Below are 25,387 nucleotides of genomic sequence, written 5' to 3' on the forward strand. Positions count from 1 at the left end.
CTCCCTGCCACCTTCCCGCAACCCCAGCGCCTGGAAACCCAGGCCCACCCTGCCAATCACCGACGGCAGTCCCACCCGCTGCTCCCAGACTTCCGGAGTCCGACCGGAACAGGAAGCTGCCCGGCGCAGGAGGGGTGGGGCTTAAAGAAATCAAAAAATGCGCGGCTACCGCTGAAGACAGAGGCTGGCTGGTGTCGGTGGTCGCTGACAGGCCGGCTCGTCGGCATGGATTCCACGGCCTGCTTGAAGTCCCTGCTTCTGAGCATCAGTCAGTACAAGGCCGTTAAGTCGGAGGCGAACGCCACTCAGCTGCTGAGGCACTTGGAGGTAAGGAGGTTCGGGGTGCGAGTGGGTGTCCCCTCCTTCGTAATCCTGTTTTCTTGTGGGGCCGGAGGGTGGAGGTCTCGCCCTGGGCAGACCTGCAGCTGCTTCGCTGTCCTTGCACTGGCGACAGCGACTGGGTGTGCGCATCGGGTGGGTGCCGGGAGGGGACTGTGTACGGACCCAAACCAGGAGGCTTTGGGGTGTATGCGATTGCACTGTGTGTGTGTGTGTCGTGTGTGTGTGTGTATTCCTGATCTTTTTTAAGGTGCTGTATTAGTCAGGATTCTCTAGAGTCACAGAACTTATGGAGTATCACTTTATATTAAGTGGATTTATTGTAATGACTTAAAGTTTCGCTCCTACTAACCCAACAAGGGGGGAAGCTAGCTGTGACTGGGAAGTCCAGGAATAGTTGCTCACTCCCACAACACTAGTTGTTTCAACTGGTCATCTGTGTAAGCGGGAATCCTGAAGAAGTAGGTTCCAATTGGAAAGTCAGTGTAAGCAGGCAAAGAAGAGTGAGAATTCCCTCCTCCATTGTCCTTATGTAGGCCTCCAGTAGGAGGTAGAGCTCAGATTAAAGGTATGTATCACCACACCTGGATTTGGAACTTGCTCTATCCCTGGCTGGCCTTGAACTCAGGAGACTTGCCTCAGTCCCCTGGGATTAAAGGTATATACTACCTTGCCTGGGCTTAAGCTTTTCATGGCCACTATGCCTCGAGATCTGGAGCAAAAGCACATCGTCCCGTGTCTGAAGCCTGTGTCTTCCAGCCTCAAGATCTGGGCAGATGTGCCCTCCATTTCTGGATTTAGTTCATTCCAGATGTAGTCTTAGTTGACAACTGGAATAGATATTACAAGTGCCTATTTTCTATGTCTGTTTTGTTTTCTTTGTTGAATATTGAGTGGCTTCATTGACCTAAGATAATCAGTGCAATTCATTCAGGTTCTATGTATAAACAGGACTTCTTTTTATGTGTAAGTATTTATGTAGGTATTTATGTAAGTGTTCCACGGATCCAAAAATACATTTGGATTGTTTACAGAACTGGGTGGAATTAAGAATAAGTGCGGGGGCTGGTGAGATGGCTCAGTGGGTAAGAGCACCGGACTGCTCTTCCGAAGGTCCGGAGTTCAAATCCCAGCAACCACATGGTGGCTCACAACCATTCGTAACGAGATCTGACTCCCTCTTCTGAAGTGTCTGAAGACAGCTACAGTGTACTTACATATAATAAATAAATAAATAAATCTTTAAAAGAAAAAAAAAAAAGAATAAGTGCATTCCAGTCATATATTTTTATTATGGTTGAATGCAACCATCTTTTATAAACCTACCAGTAGAACTATCAGGTCTTAAAGGCTTATGTTCCTCTTTTTGTTATTTTAATATTCTTTTAAACATGTTTGTCTATATGTGATGTATGCGCATGTGTGGGCAGGACCCTCAGAAGACACAAGGCTCTGTTCGCTGGAGCTGGTCTTGATGGCAGTTGTGAACTCCTTGAGGTACTTCTACTCCAACTCGGCTTGTCTGCAGGAGCAGTGCATGCACCTAGCTGCTGAGCCATCTAGCCCACATTCAGTAGTGCTTCATGTTGCTAAAACGCTTTTCAAAAAGACCTTGGCATTTTACCTACTAGCAGTGCATTGACTTTGCCATCACGCAACCAGACCCATCCTTAGTTCTTAGTATTTACCTTTTTTGAGGGTGATGTACAGTTTCTGAGGATACACAAATGTTTATCATGAGAAACAGGATTAGTCATTCTTCTGCACTGCTGCTGCAGTGTGACTTTATAACCCCACACAAAACCTGTACTTTGAGTCATTTTGTTCATGATGGGCGGTACCAAGTTGGTCTAGTCTGATATTTGATGTGATGGTTTTTCTCATCACTGACCATGAGTCTAGTTATTAAAAGCGTAGATTCAACCCTTTGGGGTATGAATCTGAGTCGTGCTTCCTTATCATCAGTGTATGCCTCAGTTTACTCAAAAATCAAATTGAGTCAGAAGCACCTTTCTTACAGAGTTATGAGGATAAAAAGAGTTCCCAGGTACAAAGCACTCTTAGGTCAGTGCCATGACCAGATTAAGTGCTATGTATCCTCATTGAGCTAGTTTCCATCAGTAAAAATTTAATTTTTACCTTATATTAACTAATTACTAGATGCTGTACTATTGTTGTCACATGTTTGGCCCCGGTCATGTTTAAAGCAGAAAATGCCTTCCTCTTCTAGAGAGCTAAATATTAATAGATGAGAGAAACTATGTTCAGATCACCAAGTTGATGACCAAGTTAATTTCAAGATAAGTTAACAGTTTGTGTGATTTTTTTTTTCCCCCCCTTTGGACATACTTTTTCATCTTACAAGCTAGTTAATTTTAAAACCCATTCTACTAGGGAATAGCTAAATTGAAACTCCAAGAGCAGAGCTTGGTAAGAAAGTGGAAAAATAAAAGGAAGATACAGAGGAGGTATTAGACTAATAACTAGAGGGTTACTAAAGCAGTCTGCTTAGATGTGACCTTTTAGAGTATGTATTTGAGATACATTAATCTAATTCTAAAATAACAAATTGTTTGACTTTAGATAACAGGTTTATTTATAATCTCCCTCGCTAAAATAACTGGATTGAAGAGTAAAAATTATTAAAAAATTTATTCTTGCTACATTTTAAAATATTCTTTATTCACTTTACTCTTTCTGCGTAATCCCCTAGCTGCTAGATTTAACGTGAAAGCAGTCATTAGTTGTTCATTGGGCTTCATATTTAATTTTCAAGACAGATGAAATGAGTATACTAGGCTTCGGAATAATAAATCTAGTTGGTTCTAGTACACATTTTAGTCTGTTTTCAGTATCATAGATGATATAGGTAATTCAGGTAGAGAAGGAAGAACTCTGTATATGGGCAGAATGAACAAAAGATGTGAATTTTCTAAACTGGGAAAGAAAGGGCTAAGTAGCACTTTAGAAAATTGGTTTATTTGAAATGGAATTGAAATAGAAATTGTCAGCCCTTAATCCATTTGCTTCCCTTTTATAGGTAGTTTCTGGACAAAAGCTCACACGACTGTTTACATCACATCAAATATTACCAAGTGAATGCTTGAGCTGCCTTGTAGAACTTCTTGAAGACCCAAACATAAGTGCTTCACTGATCTTAAGTATTATCAGTTTGCTGTCTCAACTGGGTAATGTGTTTATAGTTTTTTTTTCCAAGTTTGGAAGACTATGAAAATATTTTTAAAAGGTAGATAGAATTATAAAATTTCTTCAAGAATGATTTACATTCAAAAGATTTATTGTAAAACCTTTTAGAGTTAGTATTACAGATACCTCAGATTTCCTACAGACAAATAGAATGATAGATAGATTGGTACATGTATATGTGTGTGTGTGTGTGTGTGTGTGTGTGTGTGTGTGTACATATACATATATATATATATATATATATATATATATCATGTTTTAAAATTATTGGGTCAAGGATTCTGCCATATATTAAAGACTTTCATATTCCACAGAAAAGAATGCATATGGAGAAATGACATTCTATTGAATTTTAAAAGTCGGAAGCCACATTAACATAGTGCCAATATTAAGGAGAACAGTCAGAAAGACATACCTACCAATCAAACAATTATCCTTCTGTGATAGACTACCTTTAACTTAGAGCCAAAGATAAGCTACCATTGCTTTTCTGTTCCTTTTATGTTTCATTTTTAAATGATCATCTATTAGTCATTTTACTTTGATTTGTGTGTGTGCAGAGGTGTTGGATATTTTTATATATAGTTATAATATTCAGGAATGCTTAGTAATGACATTTTAGCAGAGATCAGCATTGCATTGTTTAACAAAACAATCAAATTATTATTGGTGATAGAAATATTCTGAGTGTGTATTGTCCTTCCCTTATAAGCTTCTTAACATTTGAGGGAAGCTGACTCCCATTCTAATTGATCTTAATTTAAATAATTGCATATTGACAAGTAGCTGTCAGATTAGAAAACACAGATAAGAGTAAAATGGCATGTTTGTATTTGTTACCTCTGCCTTATCATTTCTACCTTTAGGGATACAATCTTGGTTACTGGCTTGATGTGTATCTTTCTAATTTAAATTATATTTCTTAAAGTAGTAGGCTTTATATTTTAAGTATTTGGATTCATAAAAGAGCTTGAAATGATAATCTATTGAACCTTGTAACCCAGGCTGAGCTGGAAGTCAGAATGCTCTTGCCCCAGCCTAAGTGTGGGAATTACAGACATATATCACCAACCCAGCTGTTATATTATTTTAAAAGCCAAGTTTCTATACATTTGTAAAACAAGTTGTTTTTTTTTTCTTGGATATTCTATATAGAAAAATTATTTGTTCTTTGAAATTAGTGGGCATTAATTAAAAAAAGAAGAATATCTGTCGTTTAACCAGCCATGGTAGCATAACCCTGTAACCTCAGCACTCCTGAGGCTGAGACAGTAAGAAGTGCCATGCGTGTCAGGCCAGTCTGGGCTACAGAGTGATTCAAAACCACAAAACGAAAGAGCTAGCTCATGTTCTGTCTTCTTTCAAGATAAGATAAGATAACAAATTATTTTACTTTGTTGAATGATTTATATATGTAAAAGTGACATATTTTATGCCATTTTTATTTTAACTTTTAGCTATAGATAATGAAACCCGAGACTGTCTTCAGAATATATACAATCTGAATAGTGCGCTGTCAGGAGTGGTTTGTCGGAGCAGCACTTGCCACAATGATTCCGTGTTTTTACAGGTATACAAATCCTCATAGTACGTTGTTACCTGGTCTCCCATCTTCATCATCAAACCAGAATTGCTAACACGTTTTACTGCCGTGCTGCAGTTGGTATGATGACATAGTGTGATCATACGCAGTTCTTCTTAGGATCTGGTTGGACACATACTGACTTTGTAAATATTTCTCGAGAAGGGAACAGAGGAAACAGATCTGCATTATATCACCACTTTAACATAAAACACTATGACTAGCTTATGAACAAAGATGTGTTCATTTTGAAACGTGAACCATTCTTCTTAAAAGTATAATTTGATTTGGTATTTATAGTCTTAGACTGTTGAAAAAACATAACAAAATTTAAAGCTATGGTTTTTACTTGTTCAGCACAGTTTGAAAACTCTTGCCCTCATCATTTCATTGAACCTAAAGTGTAATCATCTGCAAACAGGAAAGGCATCATCAGTTAAACTGACATGCAGATCCAGAGGTAAACTGTGGAAGGAGAACTGTATCCTCAAGTTAACTCAGCCCACATTCAGGTGTAGAGTAAGTAAGGGAACAGGACAGATGACTGCTCAGCTTTGGTTACCACAGCTGTGTACTTGAAATAGTCCATTTGAGATGCCATCTATATAATCATAGGCACTTCTACATAGTCACAGGCTCTTTTGGCTATAATCATGGCGGGAGGGTGGGAACATGATCATATCTCAGGTAAGATAGGACCAGGTACTAGGACCAGGATTGATTCTTTTAAAACTTTGCCCTTGTGAGAACTACCAGCAGGGTCACATGGGAAGTAATGCATCATACCTCCAGTGACCCAGGAACCTCTATTCAGGCTCTAACTTCCAGAGGTCGGCTACCTCCAGTAACCCACCCTTCATGGACACAATTAGTTGCCACTCAAACCATAGCAGTGACTAGCATTGAGGTAAAATATGTAGAAATGGACAAACTAAGACATGACTTCCAAGGTTCTTAGGATATAGGTTTTAAATAAAATGGGACTTATGAAATGGCGTGATTCTTGCTTTATTGTTTGGTTCCTCAAATGATGTATGTGCTCAAATATTTGCAATAGTCCATTTTTATAAGTAGCCAATCTGTTTTCATCTGTTTACTCACAATTACTTTCTCATTTTCAGTGTATTCAACTGCTGCAAAGGTTAACATATAATGCCAAATTTTTCCATTCTGGTGCCCATATAGATGACTTAATTACATTCTTGATTGGTCATGTGTAAGTATGCAACAAAACATGAACTTAGATCATTTTTGGTTTATTTTTAAACTGAAAGTATGTGGTAGATAATTTCTCCTTGGGTAATGTTTTATATCTAGCCTTAAAAAAAACAGGTATATTTACTATTTGGTGTTATGTGTCATACCCGCGAGCATGTTTGTGATACACCATGTGCCTGCAGAGGACGCAGAGTCAGGTTGTTTGGAGCTGGAGTCATAGGCAGGTGGGTGCTGTCCAGTGTGGGTGCTGGACCAGGGTCCTCTACAGGAGCAGAAAGTGCTCATAACCCAGTGAGCCATCTTACCAGCCCCTGCTCTCTTGAGTTTTAAACTAAGCTTGCTGTTTGTTTACTCCACTTGGGTGATTTCAAGGGTTGAGTATCATAAAGCAGGTTTAATTTTCATAAGTAAGATTTAACAAATTGATTTAGAAAGAAAAATATTAATCAAGGTGAACATTCTATCCCCTTTATAGATGATCATGATAAACTATCATGGTCATTCTAACAGTTATCTCTGTATTTCTGTGGCACGGTTAAACAGGATAATTTAGTTTCAAAACATAAATAGTATTATTAAGAATATGATCATCTTGATTTTACACATAAGAAGGAATTTAGACATATTAACTCCTCTCTAATTTTGACTAATTAGAGTGAACACTGTGCTTTCTGTTTTTACACAGTCAGTCTTCTGAAGATGAGCTAACAATGCCTTGTCTAGGACTCTTGGCAAATCTTTGTCGGCACAATCTTTCTGTTCAAACACAAATAAAAACTTTGGTAAGTTGGCTAGTTGTTTCTATCCCTAAATTCTCTCCAAGTTCCTTGTTTCCTCTTTTATATTTTGTTTGTTTCTTTCTTTCTTTCTGTCTGTCTGTCTGTCTGTCTGTCTGTCTGTTTTTCTGTCTTTCTTCCTTTCTTCCCTTTGCTGAGTGTGAAGCCTGGGGCTTGCATATGCCATTCGGGCACCTTTATGACAAAAAGAAACCTTTCTGCTAAATTCTGTCTATATCAAATAGTCTTTGAATTTCTACTCATCTCTGTTCTGAAATTTCATTTTAGAGCACTTGTATTTTAAAATTAACAATCATGCTTTGAAAAGTTGATAATAATGTTTAATAAGCTTGTCCACTGTGTGCACTTTTCTTTTCTCCTTCAGAGTAATGTGAAATCTTTTTACCGAACTCTCATAAGCTTCCTAGCACACAGCAGTCTGACTGTGGTTGTGTTTGCACTTTCAATATTATCCAGTTTAACACTAAATGAAGAAGTGGGAGAAAAGGTATTTTTTTTTCTATTTATTAAAGTAATTTTGAGTTCATAGTGTTTGACATTGTAAAATTAGTAAAATGTTAACTTACAATAAAATTTTCTCAATTTTTCAAAGCTATTTCATGCTCGAAACATTCATCAGACTTTCCAATTAATATTTAATATTCTCATAAATGGTGATGGTACCCTAACAAGAAAGTACTCAGTTGACCTACTGATGGATCTCCTTAAAAACCCTAAAATTGCTGATTATCTGACCAGGTATGTTACTTATCAATAATACATCTTTCAGATTATTTTCAATGTTGTGTACATGCATGTTCTGCCAGCATGTATGTTTTGTGTGCGCCACATGTGTGTCTGGTGCCTGTGTAAACCTTGAATCTCTGGAGCTGCAGTTAGAGATATCTGTGAGCCGTGTTGTAGATGCTGGCAATTGAACCCAGGTCCTGTGGCAGAGAGCATTCCTAATGGTTAAGCCATCTCTCCAGCTCCACAGGATTTATGTTTGTCTCCGGGTGTTTCTTGTCACATGCTTTTGAAACTAGGGAGTATTTACTTCTCGTAGATTTTCAAAATCGTTTTGCAACTTATTTTTACTTTTTTCATATTGGGTTTTGCCTGCATATATGTGTACCATGTATGTTCCTGTTCCCTGTGGAGGCTAGAAGAGGACATCATGTCACCTAGAACTAGAGCCATGAGTGTTGTGAGCTACCCAGTGTGGGTGCTGGCAACTGACCCCTGCGCCTCTGGGAAAATAATACACAACTACTGAACCATCTCTCCAGACCTTGATTTTAGCATCTTGTTTCTCAGTGCTTAGGTTGTGTCAGGATCTTTAAGAACTGCTTCAAAAAGTTAAAGTACCTCATCTCCAAATAAGGAAACATTTATTGAGGACCTACATTGTTCAAACAATGAGAAAAAGATTGAGTCTTAGCACCAGTAGGATGTTAAATAATCCCTGATTCTCCACAAGAAGTATAACAAATAGACCTAGAGGAAAAGCTACCTCAGATAACTAGAGTTCTGCAGAACAAGACACATTTTCTTTAGCATTCTGTCTTTTCCTAAATGTCTGTGAGAAGGGTGTGTATCAAGTCACTGGTTCATAGATAATGACATTTTGGTTTTCCTTTAGAATACTTTCCCTTTAGTTGTCTTATTTTTATCTGTTGTGAGCTTTTCAATATCCATGTGTTTCTATTCTGGCAGTAACATAATGCTTACTTAAAAGCTTTGAGGTATTTGGATATGGTCCGCAGGGACCAGAGAAATGACTATGTAGTATCAGTGTGAGATTGCACAGTCCATACTCCTTTCAGTCTCTCTGCTGCATTCTTTCTTTTTCCTTCTGTGCAGAATAGATCCCAAGAACGACATCTAGCTTCTCTTCTTGTTTCAATGCTACACCAGGTTGTTAAAACCTCAACCTTGAATCTTTCTGAAGCCTTAACAGTCTTGGGTTTCTAATGAGATATGAGAAAATCACAGCGCTTGCCCTGGGCCAGACCCCTCATATTTACTCTGTTAGCTTCCTTTCTTAATTCCTCCATTGTCTCATAGATGTGTCGCTTCCTCTTGCTACCGTTCACACATGTGCAAGCTCGTTTTATCTTTGTTTCAAATCCAAAAAAAGAAGACAAATTCTGTCTTCTTAGCGCTCCCTCATACTTGCACACCTAGACAAATTTGTTTTCCACATTCTTTCTTAGTTCTATACTTTTATGTTCAGAAACATTCTGTGTGCGGTAAGCCTCATTCTGTCATCTTCAGCAGAATCAACGCCTCCTATTCACTTCTCACTTTTTATTATTACATGTGTTCAAGCTTTAACTGTTATGTCACTTTGGTAGTGTTCAAGGTACATACCCAAATCTAAGCCTTGCCCACACTGCTGCTTTATTTCTGGCCAATTAGCATGCTAGACAGTGGCTAGATGCTGCCGCTACAAGCCAGCCCTCATATCATGGTAAACAACCAGCTAACAACCATGTACTAATGTGTTGCTATGCTTTGAGGTTGTAGGCAATATATTTTTTACATGGAGTAGTTTAAATTGAGTTGGGTTTGTTGGTATAAAACTGTCATATATCCGTGAATATCTATGTAAACATTATAAAGATATGTGGTGTATCATATTTTTAACTTGAGAGTTCTGTATTTCCCTTGCCTACAATTTCCTTTTGTAACTTAATGTATACCTTTCAACCTAGGTATGAGCACTTCTCTTCATGTCTTAATCAAGTACTAGGACTTCTAAATGCAAAAGACCCTGATTCTTCTTCAAAGGTATGTAGAAGCATATCATTTTGTTTTATACTTTTTTGAAAAAACTAAGATATACAGAAAATCTAAGTATGCCGCTCTCTGCATATTTATAAACTGCTCAAACTCAGGTAACCAATATTGAAATGAGAATGAGAGCATTATAAAGTATAAGTTACTTTCAGTTTGTCCTTCAGAATGTTGTATGTGGCATTTTTAGTGTCATCATATGCTTTGTCTATTAAAGTCCCAATGAAGATGGTATTTAATGAAGGCTTTATATTGCACAGGTTTTAGAATTACTTCTTGCATTCTGTGCAGTGACTCAGCTGCGCCATGTACTCAGTCAGATGATGTTTGAACAGTCTCCATCTGGCAACATTCTGGGAAGCCGTCCTAAGAGCTTAGAGCCTATCTCGGCTCTACTTCGCTGGTTAAGCCAACCCTTGGATGGAGCTGAAAACTGTTCTGTGTTAGCATTGGAGTTGTTCAAGGAAATCTTCGAGGTAATGGAATGATTGACAAGTGAACTTTTGTACTTTCATGATGCTCAGCTAACATGTTTTATAACTTTTGTGTTATAAGCTTCCAGTTGTCCACACATGGGATAAAATTAACAATTATAAACTAGACTGGAATTCAACTACTAAGGTTTTTCTCTTGCAAACTCACATGTATCAGTTTGGTCCATGTTTCTACTGAATGCTTTGTATGCATTTGTCTTTTTATATACATATGTACATACATATATACAAATAGTTTGCTAAACTATGCCTATATGATTTTGTCTTGTATGGATATATGTGCTTTGGTCATTTTCTCTTTATCTCAGATTTTGTCTACTGTTCATTGTTGTGTAAAATAAAGGTCTTAATTAGTAAAATGAAACAGAGGATGCAGGCAGCATGTAATACCCTTAGAATAAAGACAGATAATCTTAATAATGCTACTGGGCAGCTTAACCTTATCCGCTGTTTACCAGCTTTGATTTTATATGCATTTAGTCCATCCCAGTCTTCCAAATCTTTTTCTTCTCATAATTGGATTCTATACACGGTACATATGAGTGACTAAGTGTATTTATTAAAATTTATGCATAAACTGCTTTTGGTAATTTTCTTTAAAAGATTTATTCATTTTATTTATATGAAGACACTGTAATTGTCTTCAAACACACTAGTATGGGTACCAGATCCCATTACAGATGGTTATGAGCAGCCACTCTGGGGTTGCTGGGAGTTGAACTCAGGACCTCTGGAAAAGCAGCTGAGCTGTCTCTTCCGCCCTGCTTTTGGTATTTTAACTTGGTCCTGCTGTAACTGATTTTAGAATTTTAGAATTTAAAAATTTGTAGTTTTACACTGTTTATAAAGTCAGTCAATCTCTTACTATTTTAATTACATCTAGCAAATTTAGGATATTGCTTTTAAATACTAAACATATTTAGAATAACATTTAAATCACAGAGTCCTTTAGAAGTGTCTTTTTTTTATAAAATCTTCCGTATTGATTTGAGGGAAGAATCCAAGACAGTTCTGAAAGCTGGCTAAAATGCTAAAGTGTAAAATACAGTTTTCAAAAAGGAGACTTGAATAAATGAAAATTGAAATAAATGTTAAACTTGAATAGTATATTATAGATCAATAGTGACTGTTTTGTGTTACATGTTCCATCTTTATTTTTAATTATACTTGATGGTCTATTTTCTAGGATGTCATTGATACTGGTAACTGTTCCTCAGCTGACCATTTTGTGACCCTTCTGCTTCCTACAATCCTTGATCAGCTTCAGTTCACAGAACAAAATCTGGATGAGACCTTAGTAAGAAATAAGTGTGAAAGGATGGTCAAAGCCATTGAAGTTTTATTAAATATCCTTTACCATAATAGAAATGAAAAGAATTAAAAACCCCAGTTTTCTCTCTATAATATCTCTTATAATATATCAGAAATAATGTATTAAGGGACTGGCGAGATAGCTTAGTCAGTAAAATGATTCCCCCATGAGCATGGGGGCTTGAGTTCAGTTCCCAGCTGCCACATGAAAAGGTAAGACAAGCATGGTGGTAAGGGTTTATAATCTCAGGGTTGGGATTGCAGAGACAAGAATCCTAGGGGTTTGCTGGCCAACAATCTCCCCTAATGGGTGACCTATAGTCCTGTGAGAAACCCTGCTCAAAGTAGATGGACTGTGGTTTTGAGGATGACACCCCAGGTTGTTCTTTGGCCTCCATATATGCATGTGCATATGTGCACACCTGCACACAAACATGTATGAACATCTACATATATATGCAGAAAAAGGTTATTAAACTAAAATGAAGTTTCAAAGATACCTGGAAAACATCTGTAGTTTGCTTAATCTTAAGTACATTTAGAACTCATTTGTTTTTAGATACAGCTTTGTGTGCATGTGCCTACTGCAGAGGATCAAACCCAAGAGCTCAATGGTAGATCAAGTATTCTAGTATATACATTCCCAACCCAATCAATGTGCCTAAGATCACCATTTCTAAAGTAACAGTTTGAGCTTTGAAGGTGTATTCTGAGCTGAATTTGTGGTTTTGATATTTACTGCTCCTGTGAGGCATTGGCTGATGTTCCAGTGCAGAAGCAAATACTACGAGGTTTCATGATTTTGACCCCATGCTTCGTGTGTGTTTGTGATTATTTTACCTACCCACTTATTTCTAATATGTAGCCAAGGCTGTACATCACTGCTGTAGAGGCCTTAACCTTAAAGTATCTCATAATTTGGCCCATTTCTCTAATAGATATTCTTAGTAATTTATATATTATGAGAAAATAACTCCCAATAATGTATCCAGTATTTATTGAGACATTGTAATCAGTGAAGAAATACCCTTTCTTTGGTTTTACCATGTGTCAAACACTTGTATGAATCCATTTCTTGCTATTTTTCAGGCACTTTAATACTTTTTAGTGCCATTTTTGTGACATGTCTTAAAGTAATTAAAATAATTGCCCTGTATTGCAGTGATAAGGTAACTTATTTGGAATTATTTTGAATAGTCTAAGTTATATATAACTATACACTATATACCAAGTATTTGCATGTCTCTGTATCTTAACCAAATGTAACCTCTGTGTGGAGATGACTCTCTGAAAATGCGTGTTGTAAAAATACTGACCACTGTAAAGTGCACCACGCTTATAGAGCAGCAGTTTACATATGGCAAGATTGACCTGGGGTTTGGAACAAAGGTAGCCGATTCTGAGTTGTGGTGAGTATTTCACAGCCAAAATGTGTACTATAAAATGTAGTTCCCATATTTAAGAATCATTCCCGGGTTATGTTCTGTTAACTCAAAGGAAACTTTTTAAATTCTTGAATAAAATTCAATTTATGGATTGTATACTTCTGAAAGGCTTTGACATCTGTAGGTTATAATATTTTTGGACTTTTATTTTTCTATGTGTATGAAAGAGAAATTATGAACCCTGAATATTTCTCTTCTGAAATTTCCTTTTGACATTGCCTTGGTAATTTAATTTTTGCTTCATTTAATCTTACATTTTTAAAGAGAAAAGCATGACAAAATGGATAGTGTTTTTACAAGAAAACCAATCCCTGCTGAAAGTTACTTAATAACAAAGACAGCTCTTCTCCTTCATACATCAGAGCGTTGGTTAAAGGTAGAAGCTCACTGAGAGTAACGAGCAGTTTATTTATGCCCTTTCCTCTCCTGAATAAGTCCTTCTAATGAATATTTATTGAGAACCTGATAAAATCCAGACACTATAATTTGTTCACATTTCCATAAATGGAATAACTGTCAACAGTTATATTCTTGAAGAACAAGAGTTATCTTTTCACTTGTAAAACTTTTTTGGTGTGTATGTGTGTGTGTGTGTGTGTGTGTATGTGTGTGTACATGTGTGCATGTGGATGTCAGGACCACCAGTGGGAGTCCCATGGATTGAGCTTAGGTCATTAGACTTGATGGACAACAACCTTACTTATTCGGCCATCTCTTTTTTAATCTTTAACTTTTTCAGATGCACAGTAGAAGGGATGCTTGATCATGTATCATTTATCTCTGCATATTACTTTGGATTTTGGGGGTTTTTTGTTTGTTTTTAAAAATACTAAGAATGAAATGAGCCACATTCTAATACTTGTACTTCCAACAATACTTGTATTTCTAACATTGTACTTCATTCAGCAGGAATTTGAATCACACTGGGATTTTGTTTGTTTGTTTGTTTGTTTTTGGTTGGTTGGTTGGGTTTTTTTGTTGTTGATGTTGCTGTTTTTATTGGATATCTTTTAAAAAAAAGATTTACTTATTTTATGTATGTGAGTACACTGTAGCTGTCTTCACACACACCAGAAGAGGGCATCAGATCCCATTACAGATGGTTGTGAGCCACCATGTGGTTGCTGGGAATTGAACTCAGGTCCTCAGGCAGAGCAGTCAGTGCTCTTCACTGCTGAGCCATCTCTCCAGCCCTTTATTGGATATCTTAATTACATTTCAAATGTTATCCCCTTTCCAGGTATCCCCTCCGGAACACCCCCATCCCATCTCCCCTCTCCCTGCTTCTATGAGAGTGCTCTCCCACCCACCCGCCTCACCACCCTAGCATTCCCTTACACTGGGACATCAGGCCTTCACAGGACCAAGAGCCTCTCCTCCCATTGTTGCCAGATAAGGCCATCCTCTGCTACATATGCACATATGCAGCTGGAGCCATGGGTCCCTCCATGTATACTCCTTGGTTGGTAGTTTAGTCCCTGGAAGCTCTGGTTGGTTGATATTATTGTTCTTCCTATGGGGTTGCAAACCCTTTCAGTAACTTCAGTCCTTTCCCTAACTCCTACATTGGGGTCGGTGTGCTCAGTCTGATGGTTGGCTGGGAACTTTAAGAGGAGATAACAGTTTGGAATCTAGACTCAATACTAGTTTGTTCCTTCTGTAACTTCAATACTAAAATATTATGGTTTTTATATTTTAATTCTTTTTTTTTTTTTTAAAGATTTATTTATTTATTATATGTAAGTACACTGTAGCTGTCTTCAGACACTCCAGAAGAGGGCGCCAGATCTCGTTACGGATGGTTGTGAGCCACCATGTGGTTGCTGGGAGTTGAACTCTGGACCTTTGGAAGAGCAGTCGGGTGCTCTTACCCACTGAGCCATCTCACCAGCCCTTATATTTTAATTCTTAAAAGTAATACTCTATCTTCATGTTTTAAAAACAAATTTGTTAGATTTTTAATTTAGATGTATAGTTAAAAATATGCTAATTTTTTAGTTATCTAATTTGAATGTCACTTTTATTTTTAAAGCAAACTTGCTGCTGATGTAATTTTGAAAACCCTTACTTTGATGAACAAACTTAAACAGTTGGTCCCTGGTATGGAAGTAAGCTTCTACAAAATCCTTCAGGTAACTTGAGACTTTTCATTTTATTACCATGTGCTTTTTGGCATGCATGTGTGTGTATGTGACATATGTTTATATGGTCCTGTGGTACATGTATATATAGAAGTGTGTGTGTGTGTGTGTGTGTGTGTGTGTGTGTGTGTGCGTGCGCACGCGCGTGCACATGGAAGTGTTAGTCTTGTGGGTCCTTTTCAATTACTTGCTACTGTTTTTTTCCTTTGAGTCCAGGTCTCTGTCCTAGAGCTCACTAATTTAGCTAGGGATCCATCTATCTCTGGCCTGTCTCTCTGGATAGAAGGCTAGAGGTGTGTAACCATGTCCTGAATTCTAGGTGGCACCATCTCCAGCCCCTCTACCTTGGTTTTCTTTTGTTTGTTTGTTTGGTTGGTTGGTTTTTCCTTCCTTACTTTCTTGACTTCTTGCTTCCTTCTTTTCTTGATTTCTTGACTTCTTGTTTGTTTCTTGAGACATCATATTATAAGTATTTCTGCTTTAATATTATTTTACATTTTTAAGGGGTAATTTTCGTAAAATTGACCACAAGACAAAAGTTGACAGTTCTGTGTTTTGTAGTTAGAATAGTCTTGTTATACATAGTTCTTAGAAACTAAATCTAAATTCCTCCAGATCTTCAGGTGAAGAATGTTCCCAGTGGTAGTTTCCCAGCGTTTCTTTCATTATGTCGTACTTGCAGGTTTCTTGATTTATTATGCTATTGGCATTTATTTATTGGGAAAGACTCTGTGTGTGTGTGTGTGTGTGTGTGTGTGTGTGTGTGTGTGCGCGTGCGCGTGCGTGTGTGCGTGCTTGCACGCACATGTACACTTATACCTATGGGAGATGCGTATGTGTGAAGGCCTTTGCTTGTAATTCTCCACCTTAATTTTTGACATGAGGACTCTTCACTATTCTGAACCTTAGCAAGAAAGAAAGGTAGGATGGTGGCTAGTGAGCTTCAGGAATCTGTTTGTCTGCCTCTCCAACATAAAAGCACATTTGTTATGGATTTTCCATTTTAAGCTCAGATTTACTAACTGGGCCTTCTTCCCTAGGTGAACTTTGAATTTTAGTCAGAGTTGGTAACATAAAGTAATGAGAGGATAGAAAACATCTGAAAGAGAGGGACTGATACAATTAATGCAGATGTGCTTAAAATAGCAAACTTACAAGTTTTAATGAGGGTAGCTGAAAATTTCTAGATGTTGTCAGAAAGCAAAACTGTAAGGCTTACTTTACAATTTTATTTCCCACTCCCTCCTTTCTCCACCACAAACTCAGGACCTAAAACATGCCTTGTAAGTACTCATTTGCTCTTCAAGAATTAGGGAACACCTCGTTTTGTCAGTCATAATGCTGAAGTGGAGGAGGTGGCTTTTATAGGTAGAAGAAGGAAGAAAAATGCTCCTGTTACTTTCCTTATAGGAAAAAATATCTTCTTATGCAACTACAATATATTTTGTTTGTTTGAGGGAAAATGGAGCTGGACTTTAGTTTTTCACTTCAGTACTTAGATTTTTTTTTTTTTTTTTAATAATAGATGATTTTAGAGCCTTTGGTACTAGTGTGAAATACTGACATGAGGGACTTTAAAATCGATTGCTTCAGTCAATAGATTTTCTGATTTGCATTCACTTGAATAATTTATTTGATGCTTTTAATTTAGAAATGATGAAACAAAGTTTTATTTTACTAGAAATACAACAGTAAATCCCACTTGATTTTGAAAAATTTTAATTTATGAAAATATATAAATCATTATTCCAAGAGCCATTATTTAAAACACTGAAGCCTTTTTCAGTATAAATAGCTACAGGGTGTTACAGTGTAACGCCATGGAAGCATGGAGTAGGAATCCTTTGGAATATGCTCACCTTTGCCTAAGGACTTGGCAGTATGTGTTCTTTCTGCCTCTTACTTGCTCTTTCTCCTTTGTTTAGGATCCGCGGTTGATTACTCCTTTAGCTTTTGCTTTAACGTCAGATAATAGAGAACAAGTCCAGTCTGGATTGGGAATACTGCTTGAAGCCTCTCCCTTGCCCGATTTCCCTGCCTTAGTGTGAGTTGTAACCATCTGCAATCTCTCTTAACCCAACTTGAATGTCATGCTGTTACTTTATCATCCTTCATGCATACTTAGTAATAAATTCAAGAACTGCAGATTTTACTGTAATTGCTAGTAATCTCTCAAATACTTAAAAATGTGATTTCTCTAAAAGAGAAGGCCCAATGTTTACTTTCTCAAAGAAAGCATAGATGCAGTTGACCAGATATCAGTCGTGCTGGTTTTGTCTCTTAATTGCCTCTCTGAACAGGGATTCTAGACACTGAAGCTTGAAGTTTTAGTTCTTTCTGTTGAAAGAACTTTTTCTTTCTGATGTATTTGCCAAGGATTCCTAAGAACTGCATGAATTCAAACTAACTGGGAAAGGTCAATGTGAGGATTCTGAAATATTAAGTATTTTATCATAAAATGCAGTAGATGATGGCCAGGCAAAATATTTACTATATTTAATCTCAGATAATAGTATATTTAAAATGGTGTGAGTTTTTTGTTAATTTGTTTGTTTGTTTTGTTTTGTTTGCCTGATTTTGTTTTAAGTTGCGTTTGAGTATCAAAAGGAGAGAATCTTCAAACTGAATGGTTACCATATAGTCTGTACTTGGGATTAAGTAATTTGTGTAATAGAATTTGTAAAATTCAATTGACTAATTTGGAACTAGAGGTCAATAAGCTGACCAGTGAGCAAGCTATTCTTTTGTAAATAGCTTTTTCACACCAAAGCCACAGCATTCATTTTAGTATTCTCTCTCGTGTCTGTGCTGTTTCCACTCTTCAAATGTAAGAGAAGAGTTTGCTAATGATGTTAAATGACTTTAGTTGCATTTTGTAGAATTACTCATATAGGTAATCAGAAATTAAGAATTAAAGAACTATGAAATGCAAGCCCAGTATCAATGCAATAAAAATCCCATTCCTTATGTTATTTGATGGTCGTAATGTAGAGGGGAAAAGCAAACTCAAGGCCTCCTACATGGCCTAATAAATATTTATAATAACCCAACCAAAGAGTTTAAAATTTGACAAATATGTTTAGCATTTTTTTATTTCTGTGATTATAATGTAGTTATATTTCTTTTTTTCTTTCCTCTCTAAGCCTTCTCATATAACCCTCTCTGTTCTTGTTCAAAGTCATAGCTCTGTTTTTCATTATTTCATTAATCATTATTGCATCTACATGTAATGTGTGTGTATTGGGGGTGGGGGTGGATAGAACCTAGATGGTGGGGAGAGATAGCCCAGGGACCTAGGGTAAAACCAAATACTACTGTTCTTTAAATAAATAAATAAATAAATAAATAAATAAATGTCAAAAAAATGGCTTCTAGTGACTATGCTTGTAGATCAGTGCCTTGCTCAGCCATCATCAGAGAAGCTACTTCCTCCAATAGATGGGACAAATACAAATAGAGAGCCATAGCCAGACAGTATGAAAAGACAACATAAAACAGAGTGTCTCCATTAAATTCCTTCCCTCAGACCTTAGGGAATCTTGGAAAGGAGGAGGCAGGAGAGCCAGGGGGTTTGGGAGACACCAAGAAAATAAGGCCCTCTAAGCCAACATAATCAAAGCTCATATGAGCTCAGAGACTGAGGCAGTTACTCAGGACCTGCACAGGTCTGCACAAGGTCCTCTGCTAATATAGCTTCCAGTATTTTGGTGGGACTTACTTCAGTGTGTGAATGAGTTGGTCTCTGATTCTTTAACTTCTCTTAGGCTCTTCTTTTGTTTGTTTTGTCCAATTCTGATGTGTTAGTTTTTGTTCTATCTTATTGTATTTTGTTATGTTATTTTAAAAAATTAAAAGTTCATATAATGCCTATCACTATGGAAAGGATTAACTAATTATTCATGTTACATAGGGCATTAATGAAAGCCTCTGGATAGGTAAATTTGAACCAAGATCTTAGGGTAAGAAGGAACCAACCCTATTCTGGTAGGAGAGTTGAGAGATAAACAGGATTAGCTTTCAGTGGGACAGACTAGAAGTCAGTATGAGGAAGACATCCCGGATGAGAAAAACAAGTGTCAGAGGAGAGCATAGATGAGACCAGGTGATACCATCTATGATTAGAAGGTTCTGCGTGATACAGGAACTTTGTACTTCTAGCAGGTAATCCACTCACTAAGTAGTGCTAGTATGCCTCCAAACTAAACATGGAATTGTCATTGTAAAGGATTGTAAGTAGAAAAGAGCTCTCTGGAAAATTGAGAATGTTTCTCCAAACCTTATTTTATTGGGGTTATCAAAAAGATGATTTCCAATATATTTGGAGACTTAGAGTTCCCAAAAAAAGATTTATTCCATAGTGCTATAACAGTTCTGCTTTTTTCACTGTTTCTGTGATTGATTTTTTTCTTTCTTACTCTTATTAAGACTTGGAGAAAGTATAGCAGCAAACAATGTGTACAGACAGCAAGAAACTGAGCATCTGCCCAGGAAAATGACTTTCCAGCCCTTAAATCATGGTTTTTCAACATCAGCAAAGTGCTTAACGCCTCCTCCTTCAAAAGATAATGCTCCTGCGTTGAACATTGAGGACCTCATAGAGAAACTGCAGGCTGGAGTGATGGTGAGTGAGAGAGAGTATTGGAATGGGCTTGTGCTTGGGACCAGCCAGCTCGCATCAGCTCTGATTGCAGATTTAGTTAATGTCACATGCAGAGTTTATCACTGTAACTTTATGCTTTGGCATAAAAAGTGCAATCTGGCCATTTTGCAGAGAAAAATAATTTTAAAAAATAAACATAAAAAAAAAAAAAGCAAAGAAAAAGCCAGCTCTCATTTCTTGTTCTGCCCCTTTCCTGTCTGCCCACAGGAATAAGAAGCATTTTTAAATCACCATGTGAATGCTGAACCTTGCTCTGATAGCCAAATTAGTGAATTATTTATAACATACCTGATACAACATACATTTTATTCTTTAGCTATAACGATTTAATTACAAAGTAGATTTTCATTCTTTCATTAAATTTATAATTTTCTGAATTGAACTCTGTTAAAACCAGGTAAAGGATCAGATTAGTGATATAAGAATATCTGACATCATGGATGTTTATGAGATGAAACTTTCCACATTAGCCGTGAGTACATGTTTGTTTTTAACTGTATAATGATAGATGCATTTCACACATGTTTTTCTAAACAATGGACATTAACTGTGTATTTCCTTCTAGTCTAAAGAGAGCAGGTTACAAGATCTCCTGGAAGCAAAAGCCCTGGCTCTTGCACAGGCTGACAGACTGATCGCTCAGTATCGCTGTCAGAGAACTCAAGCAGAGACAGAGGTCTGTACACTGTATCAATAAAGCATGTCTGATTCGTAGAAAACGTGATTAGTGAAATGAAAGCCATGCACAGTACTAGTTAGAGGTGTGCTCTAACACATGTATCTGAGGTGGTAAGAGAGAGCAGTAGGGGAAGGTCTTTGTCACCGATCCTGGGAAGCTGAATTCAGTCCCCAGGACACATGGCAGAAAGAGAAAACTGTTTTCCACAAGCTAGTCTCTGACCTCCACATATGATAGATAGTATGCATATACCCAGACATAAATATACTCACACACAAACATATTAATTCAGTTTTTAAAAATAACTTATAATGCTATCATGATGTTATAGGTAGAAAATTCTTGACTGTGGAACTATTTTATACACAAGTTTAACTTCTGTAAAAATACCTCCTGGTTTTATATATGAGGAATATGAAATATAAGTTTTGTGTTTAGATGTGAGCTTCATGTATGTTATATATGTGCAGATATCTGAATCGTATTTGGAAGAATTAAGACTATAAAATGGATATAGTTTTCTATAACCAGTAGATGCTGAATTAGATATTTGGTAGCTCTTTTAAATTGTACAATTTATGGATTATAATGTGTGCTCATATTACATGCATGCATTATTTAATATAGTCTGAGAGTAGTGTTAGACAGTTTTGTTGTGCCTACATCACATAGTGTACTTAAGCTAAGATGGCTAAATATAAGATGGCGAAGATGGCAAAATAATGCAGTGGAACTACCACCAGCATATGATACGTTTTATGCAAGCATTGCAATATGATGTGTGTATATGTGATTGTGGCAAATTGCATGTTTCCTTTTCTCTTGAGGCACGAACACTTGCGGGTATGTTACGAGAAGTTGAGAGAAAAAATGAAGAGCTTAGTGTGTTGCTGAAGTCACAACAGCTCGAGTCAGAAAGAGCCCAAAATGATATTGAGCGTCTCTTTCAACACAGTAAGAAGCTGGAATCTGTGGCTGCAGAACATGAAATACTGACAAAGTCCTACATGGAACTTGTTCAAAGGTAGAGGTTTCTGTGTAAAGTTAGAACCTGAGTGAATATGCTACATTTCCTCAACCCTAAGGGATTTGAAAGCATTTCTTAAACTGATGTGACCCCATTAAGTAAGTAGTTCCTAAGAGATTTAAGGCTCCTAATCATGAGCTGAGTGAGGTCAGAAACAATAGACATGAAGTAATAATATTTTATAAGTTATAGCAAATGAACTTTATTCCTCAAACTCTTTGGCAAAGTTGGAACAAACAGAAACCTTTATTTCTATTTACTTCTTTAGTTAATGTATAAAATCACAGATTACCTGGAGTGTACGCTTCTCAAGACCAAGTTTCTCTGTTTCGGTCACTGGCCGGTTAATTATGGCCTAGAACAAATAGTGTTTGATACGGGGACACAGCTGTGGTGCATTACTAAATGAGGGCCAGCAGGGTGCAGCAGGTTGTTACCAAGCCTGGAAACCAAGTAGGATCCCCAGAACACTCATGAGAAAAGGGGGCAGGGGAGTCGCTGTGCTCACACATTCACACCATGGCATAGATACACTCTTATGTACACGCAAGTCCATACATAAAGAAATGATTGAATCAACTTAGTGGTCACAATTAATATTAAACTGACGGTCATTTTAGAAAGTTTTAGTCAAATATCGGGAATTTCATGTTATATTACCTAATACCACAGAAATGTGTGTTACTATTTAATTTGCCTTTTATTGTCATTGAGTTATGCAGTGAGCTCCTTATGAAAAATGTGTATGCAGTTCAAGAGTGTAAGCATAAGCACTTATAATACTGATGGCTACTTCCAGATGTCCATACTGCCTTCCTCCATGAAGACACTTACACGTTTCATTGTCTTCTTAGAAATGAAGCTACTGAAAAGAAGAATACTGACTTACAGACTACCTGTGAATCTCTGAATAAACACATTGAGACAATGAAAAAGTTGAACGAGTCACTCAAGCAACAAAATGAAAAGTAAAACCTTTAGTTCTATATTTCTAATTATTTGTTTTTTTTGGCAATGATTCTCTACATAGAATATTCTTTTTTATTGATAGCTAATGGAACTCTTCTTTCAGATTAAAATATAAACTTGTCCTATTTATAGGTAATTACAGTTCTTATGATTTTTACTTCATACTTTTGGAGAAAAAGTGGACAAGTAATTTGATTCAATAATTTTTCTTTTATAACTTCAGAACTATTGCTCAGTTGATAGAGAAAGACGAGCAGAGAAAAGAAGTCCAGAGCCAGTTAGCAGACCGAGAATGTAAACTATCAAGTAAGTTGCTTTGTTTGAAACACTAAAATGGTTTCAGCATATTTTGCTTTTGAAGAAAGTCAGAGCGTGGTTTATTTCAGTTAATTACTAATATTTACTTTACTAGTTTATTTTAAGGGTTTTGTTTTTGTTCTTGTTCCTCGTGTGTATATGGGTATTGGGACTATGTACTTGTTGCAAGTGGCTGGCAATGGAAGAGGTGTTGGATAAATTTTCTGCCAAAGTTGTGACTGCTCGTAACTACTGAGCCGTCTTGTAAGCCCCAACTTCTTATAGTTTTTAAATTTTAAATTACTTCTAAAACATTTTCCCTTCTCTTTGAACCTTTACAAAAGCATTTTCATTTCTGTGATCAAGTAGCAAATATGGCCTTTTATATCAACTCTGGGAGTTACAAGAAATGGTGCCCTTTTAAAAAGAAAATATTTTACATGACAGCAGGTGGCAGTACTGGGTAATGTACAGTTACTAGCCTGTAAATGCTGTCCTCTGTGAAATGACTTAAACAGCCATTACTGTGTTCTTCCTTAGTGTTTAGAGACCGAGCCATGATGTTTTGGCCATGATTTTTACTCTCAAATTTCTAGTAGCCATTAAGCTCTGTGTGTTTCCCTCCTCCCTATCCCCAGTGCTTGTTTAGAACAGAGAAATACAAAGACTTGCTGTTTTGTACAAAATCCTGGTCAAAAGGAGTATTAGTGGGTATTGTGTTTGTTCATTCATTTATTCTTTACATGTATTGGGTAGGGGTAGGGTCTGCCCATGTGAAGATGAGAGGATGACCCAGGAGAGTCAGCCCTCTTCTTCCACTGTTCCGGGGGGTGGGGGACGGGGTGGTCATTCAGGTGATGGTAAGTACTTCTACCTTCTCAGCCATCTCCGCTTCCCTGGAGCTGGTTTTTATGGTCAGTAAATTTTATATATAAAAAAAAGTTTCCCACAAGACATTTGATTTTCCTCATTTTCCTTTATACTAGCTACTTAACTTTTTCATAAGTATGGTTTACTGTTTGTTTTTAGATTTGCATAAAATAGCAAAATCCCAAGAAGAAAAACTTAATGTTTTACAAAAGGAAAAGGAAGAAAAGCAGGAAACCATTGATATCCTTAGAAAAGAATTAAGCAGAACAGAACAGATAAGGAAAGAGTTGAGCATTAAGGTAAGACGCCTCAGGTTTTTTTCCTTGGCAGAAAAATGAAAAAGTAGTTTTTGAAAAGGTGAACATGGGTAGATTAATTCTGTTTTTTTTTTTTTAAATAATTTAAGGTCACTGAAGATTTCTGAGTTGTTATGATTTTATATTGTTTAAGCCTTTTCATTTGCAAAGAACTCCTAATTTTTTCTTAATTATCCTCTCTTTGACATATATAAATATCAAAATAGTAGCACTTGTAATTTACCAATGAGAAAATGGAGTCTGAATTTATATATGACCCAAATAATAGATATACACATTATAAATTTTAATCTATTGCTTGTATATATTATGACTATGTAACTTGAGCGGTAGCTATGAATTGTGCTTTCTAGCCCATTTGCTATTGTAGAGCAAATGTAACACAAGGAGCTTTAACCCTGAGAGAATGGTAGTTTGGAGAGAATCTGCATTAACATAGTTACTTCTTAAGTACTACATAGTATGTAATATTTTTTGCAAAAAAAAAAAAGAAAAATACTGCTATATTGCCTGTGGTGTGTGTGTGTGTGTGTGTGTGTGTGTGTGTGTGTGTGTGAGTGAGAGAGAGAGAGAGAGAGAGAGAGAGAGAGAGAGAGAGAGAGAGAAACAGGTCTCATTTTATTGCCCTGGCTGGCCTGAACCACTCTATGTAGGCCAATCTTGCCTTGAATGTACTGAAATCCACCTGACTCCTTAGTCTGAGTGCATTGATTTAAAAGATTATTTAAAAGTTTCAGTTCCTATTATTTTGTCTTAAATTCATTAAACTATATTAAAGTGCATATATAATATGTTCTAAAATGATATTTACAAATAAAAATTAAAGATACCTAAAAAAATATCAGATGAAAAACCTTTCTGATCTATTTATTTTCTATTTCTTGTCATTTCCTTGTATCTTAGGCTTCCTCCCTAGAAATGCACAAGGCTCAATTAGAAGGTCGTTTGGAAGAGAAAGAGTCTTTGTTGAAACTTCAGCAAGAGGAGTTGAATAAACATTCTCACATGATAGCAATGATCCACAGTTTAAGTGGTGGAAAAATAAGCCCAGAAACTGTGAACCTTAGTATATAAACATTCTGGCTTTGGGGAATTTGTGCATGGATACTTTTGTTGTATTTATATGTTGGAAGTGGCAGTAAATGGAGGAAATTGTGACTTCAAAACAGTTATCATTTGTTTGCTATCTATTAACTTAGTAAAGATCATAATTGCATTGATGTTTTATTTATTCTTGGGGAGATTTTTAGATTTTG

General features: G+C 36.7%; 1 protein-coding gene across 1 annotated transcript; it reads left to right on the plus strand.

The window, feature by feature from the left end:
* Positions 1–25,387, plus strand: Cip2a (cellular inhibitor of PP2A). The gene is made up of 21 exons (XM_021184724.3): positions 1–327; positions 3,380–3,527; positions 5,004–5,116; positions 6,250–6,344; positions 7,032–7,128; positions 7,508–7,630; positions 7,736–7,881; positions 9,840–9,915; positions 10,182–10,397; positions 11,602–11,761; positions 12,994–13,135; positions 15,204–15,303; positions 17,238–17,356; positions 19,738–19,933; positions 20,370–20,444; positions 20,538–20,648; positions 21,479–21,675; positions 22,533–22,646; positions 22,871–22,953; positions 23,974–24,113; positions 25,035–25,387. The coding sequence occupies exons 1-21, from the start codon at positions 226–228 to the stop codon at positions 25,203–25,205; spliced, it is 2,724 nt and encodes a 907-aa protein (XP_021040383.1). The 5' UTR covers positions 1–225; the 3' UTR covers positions 25,206–25,387.

Source organism: Mus caroli, unplaced genomic scaffold (assembly GCF_978045245.1).
Source record: "Mus caroli unplaced genomic scaffold, Mus_caroli_1 scaffold_17, whole genome shotgun sequence".
In the NCBI taxonomy this organism is placed as follows: Eukaryota; Metazoa; Chordata; class Mammalia; order Rodentia; family Muridae; genus Mus; species Mus caroli.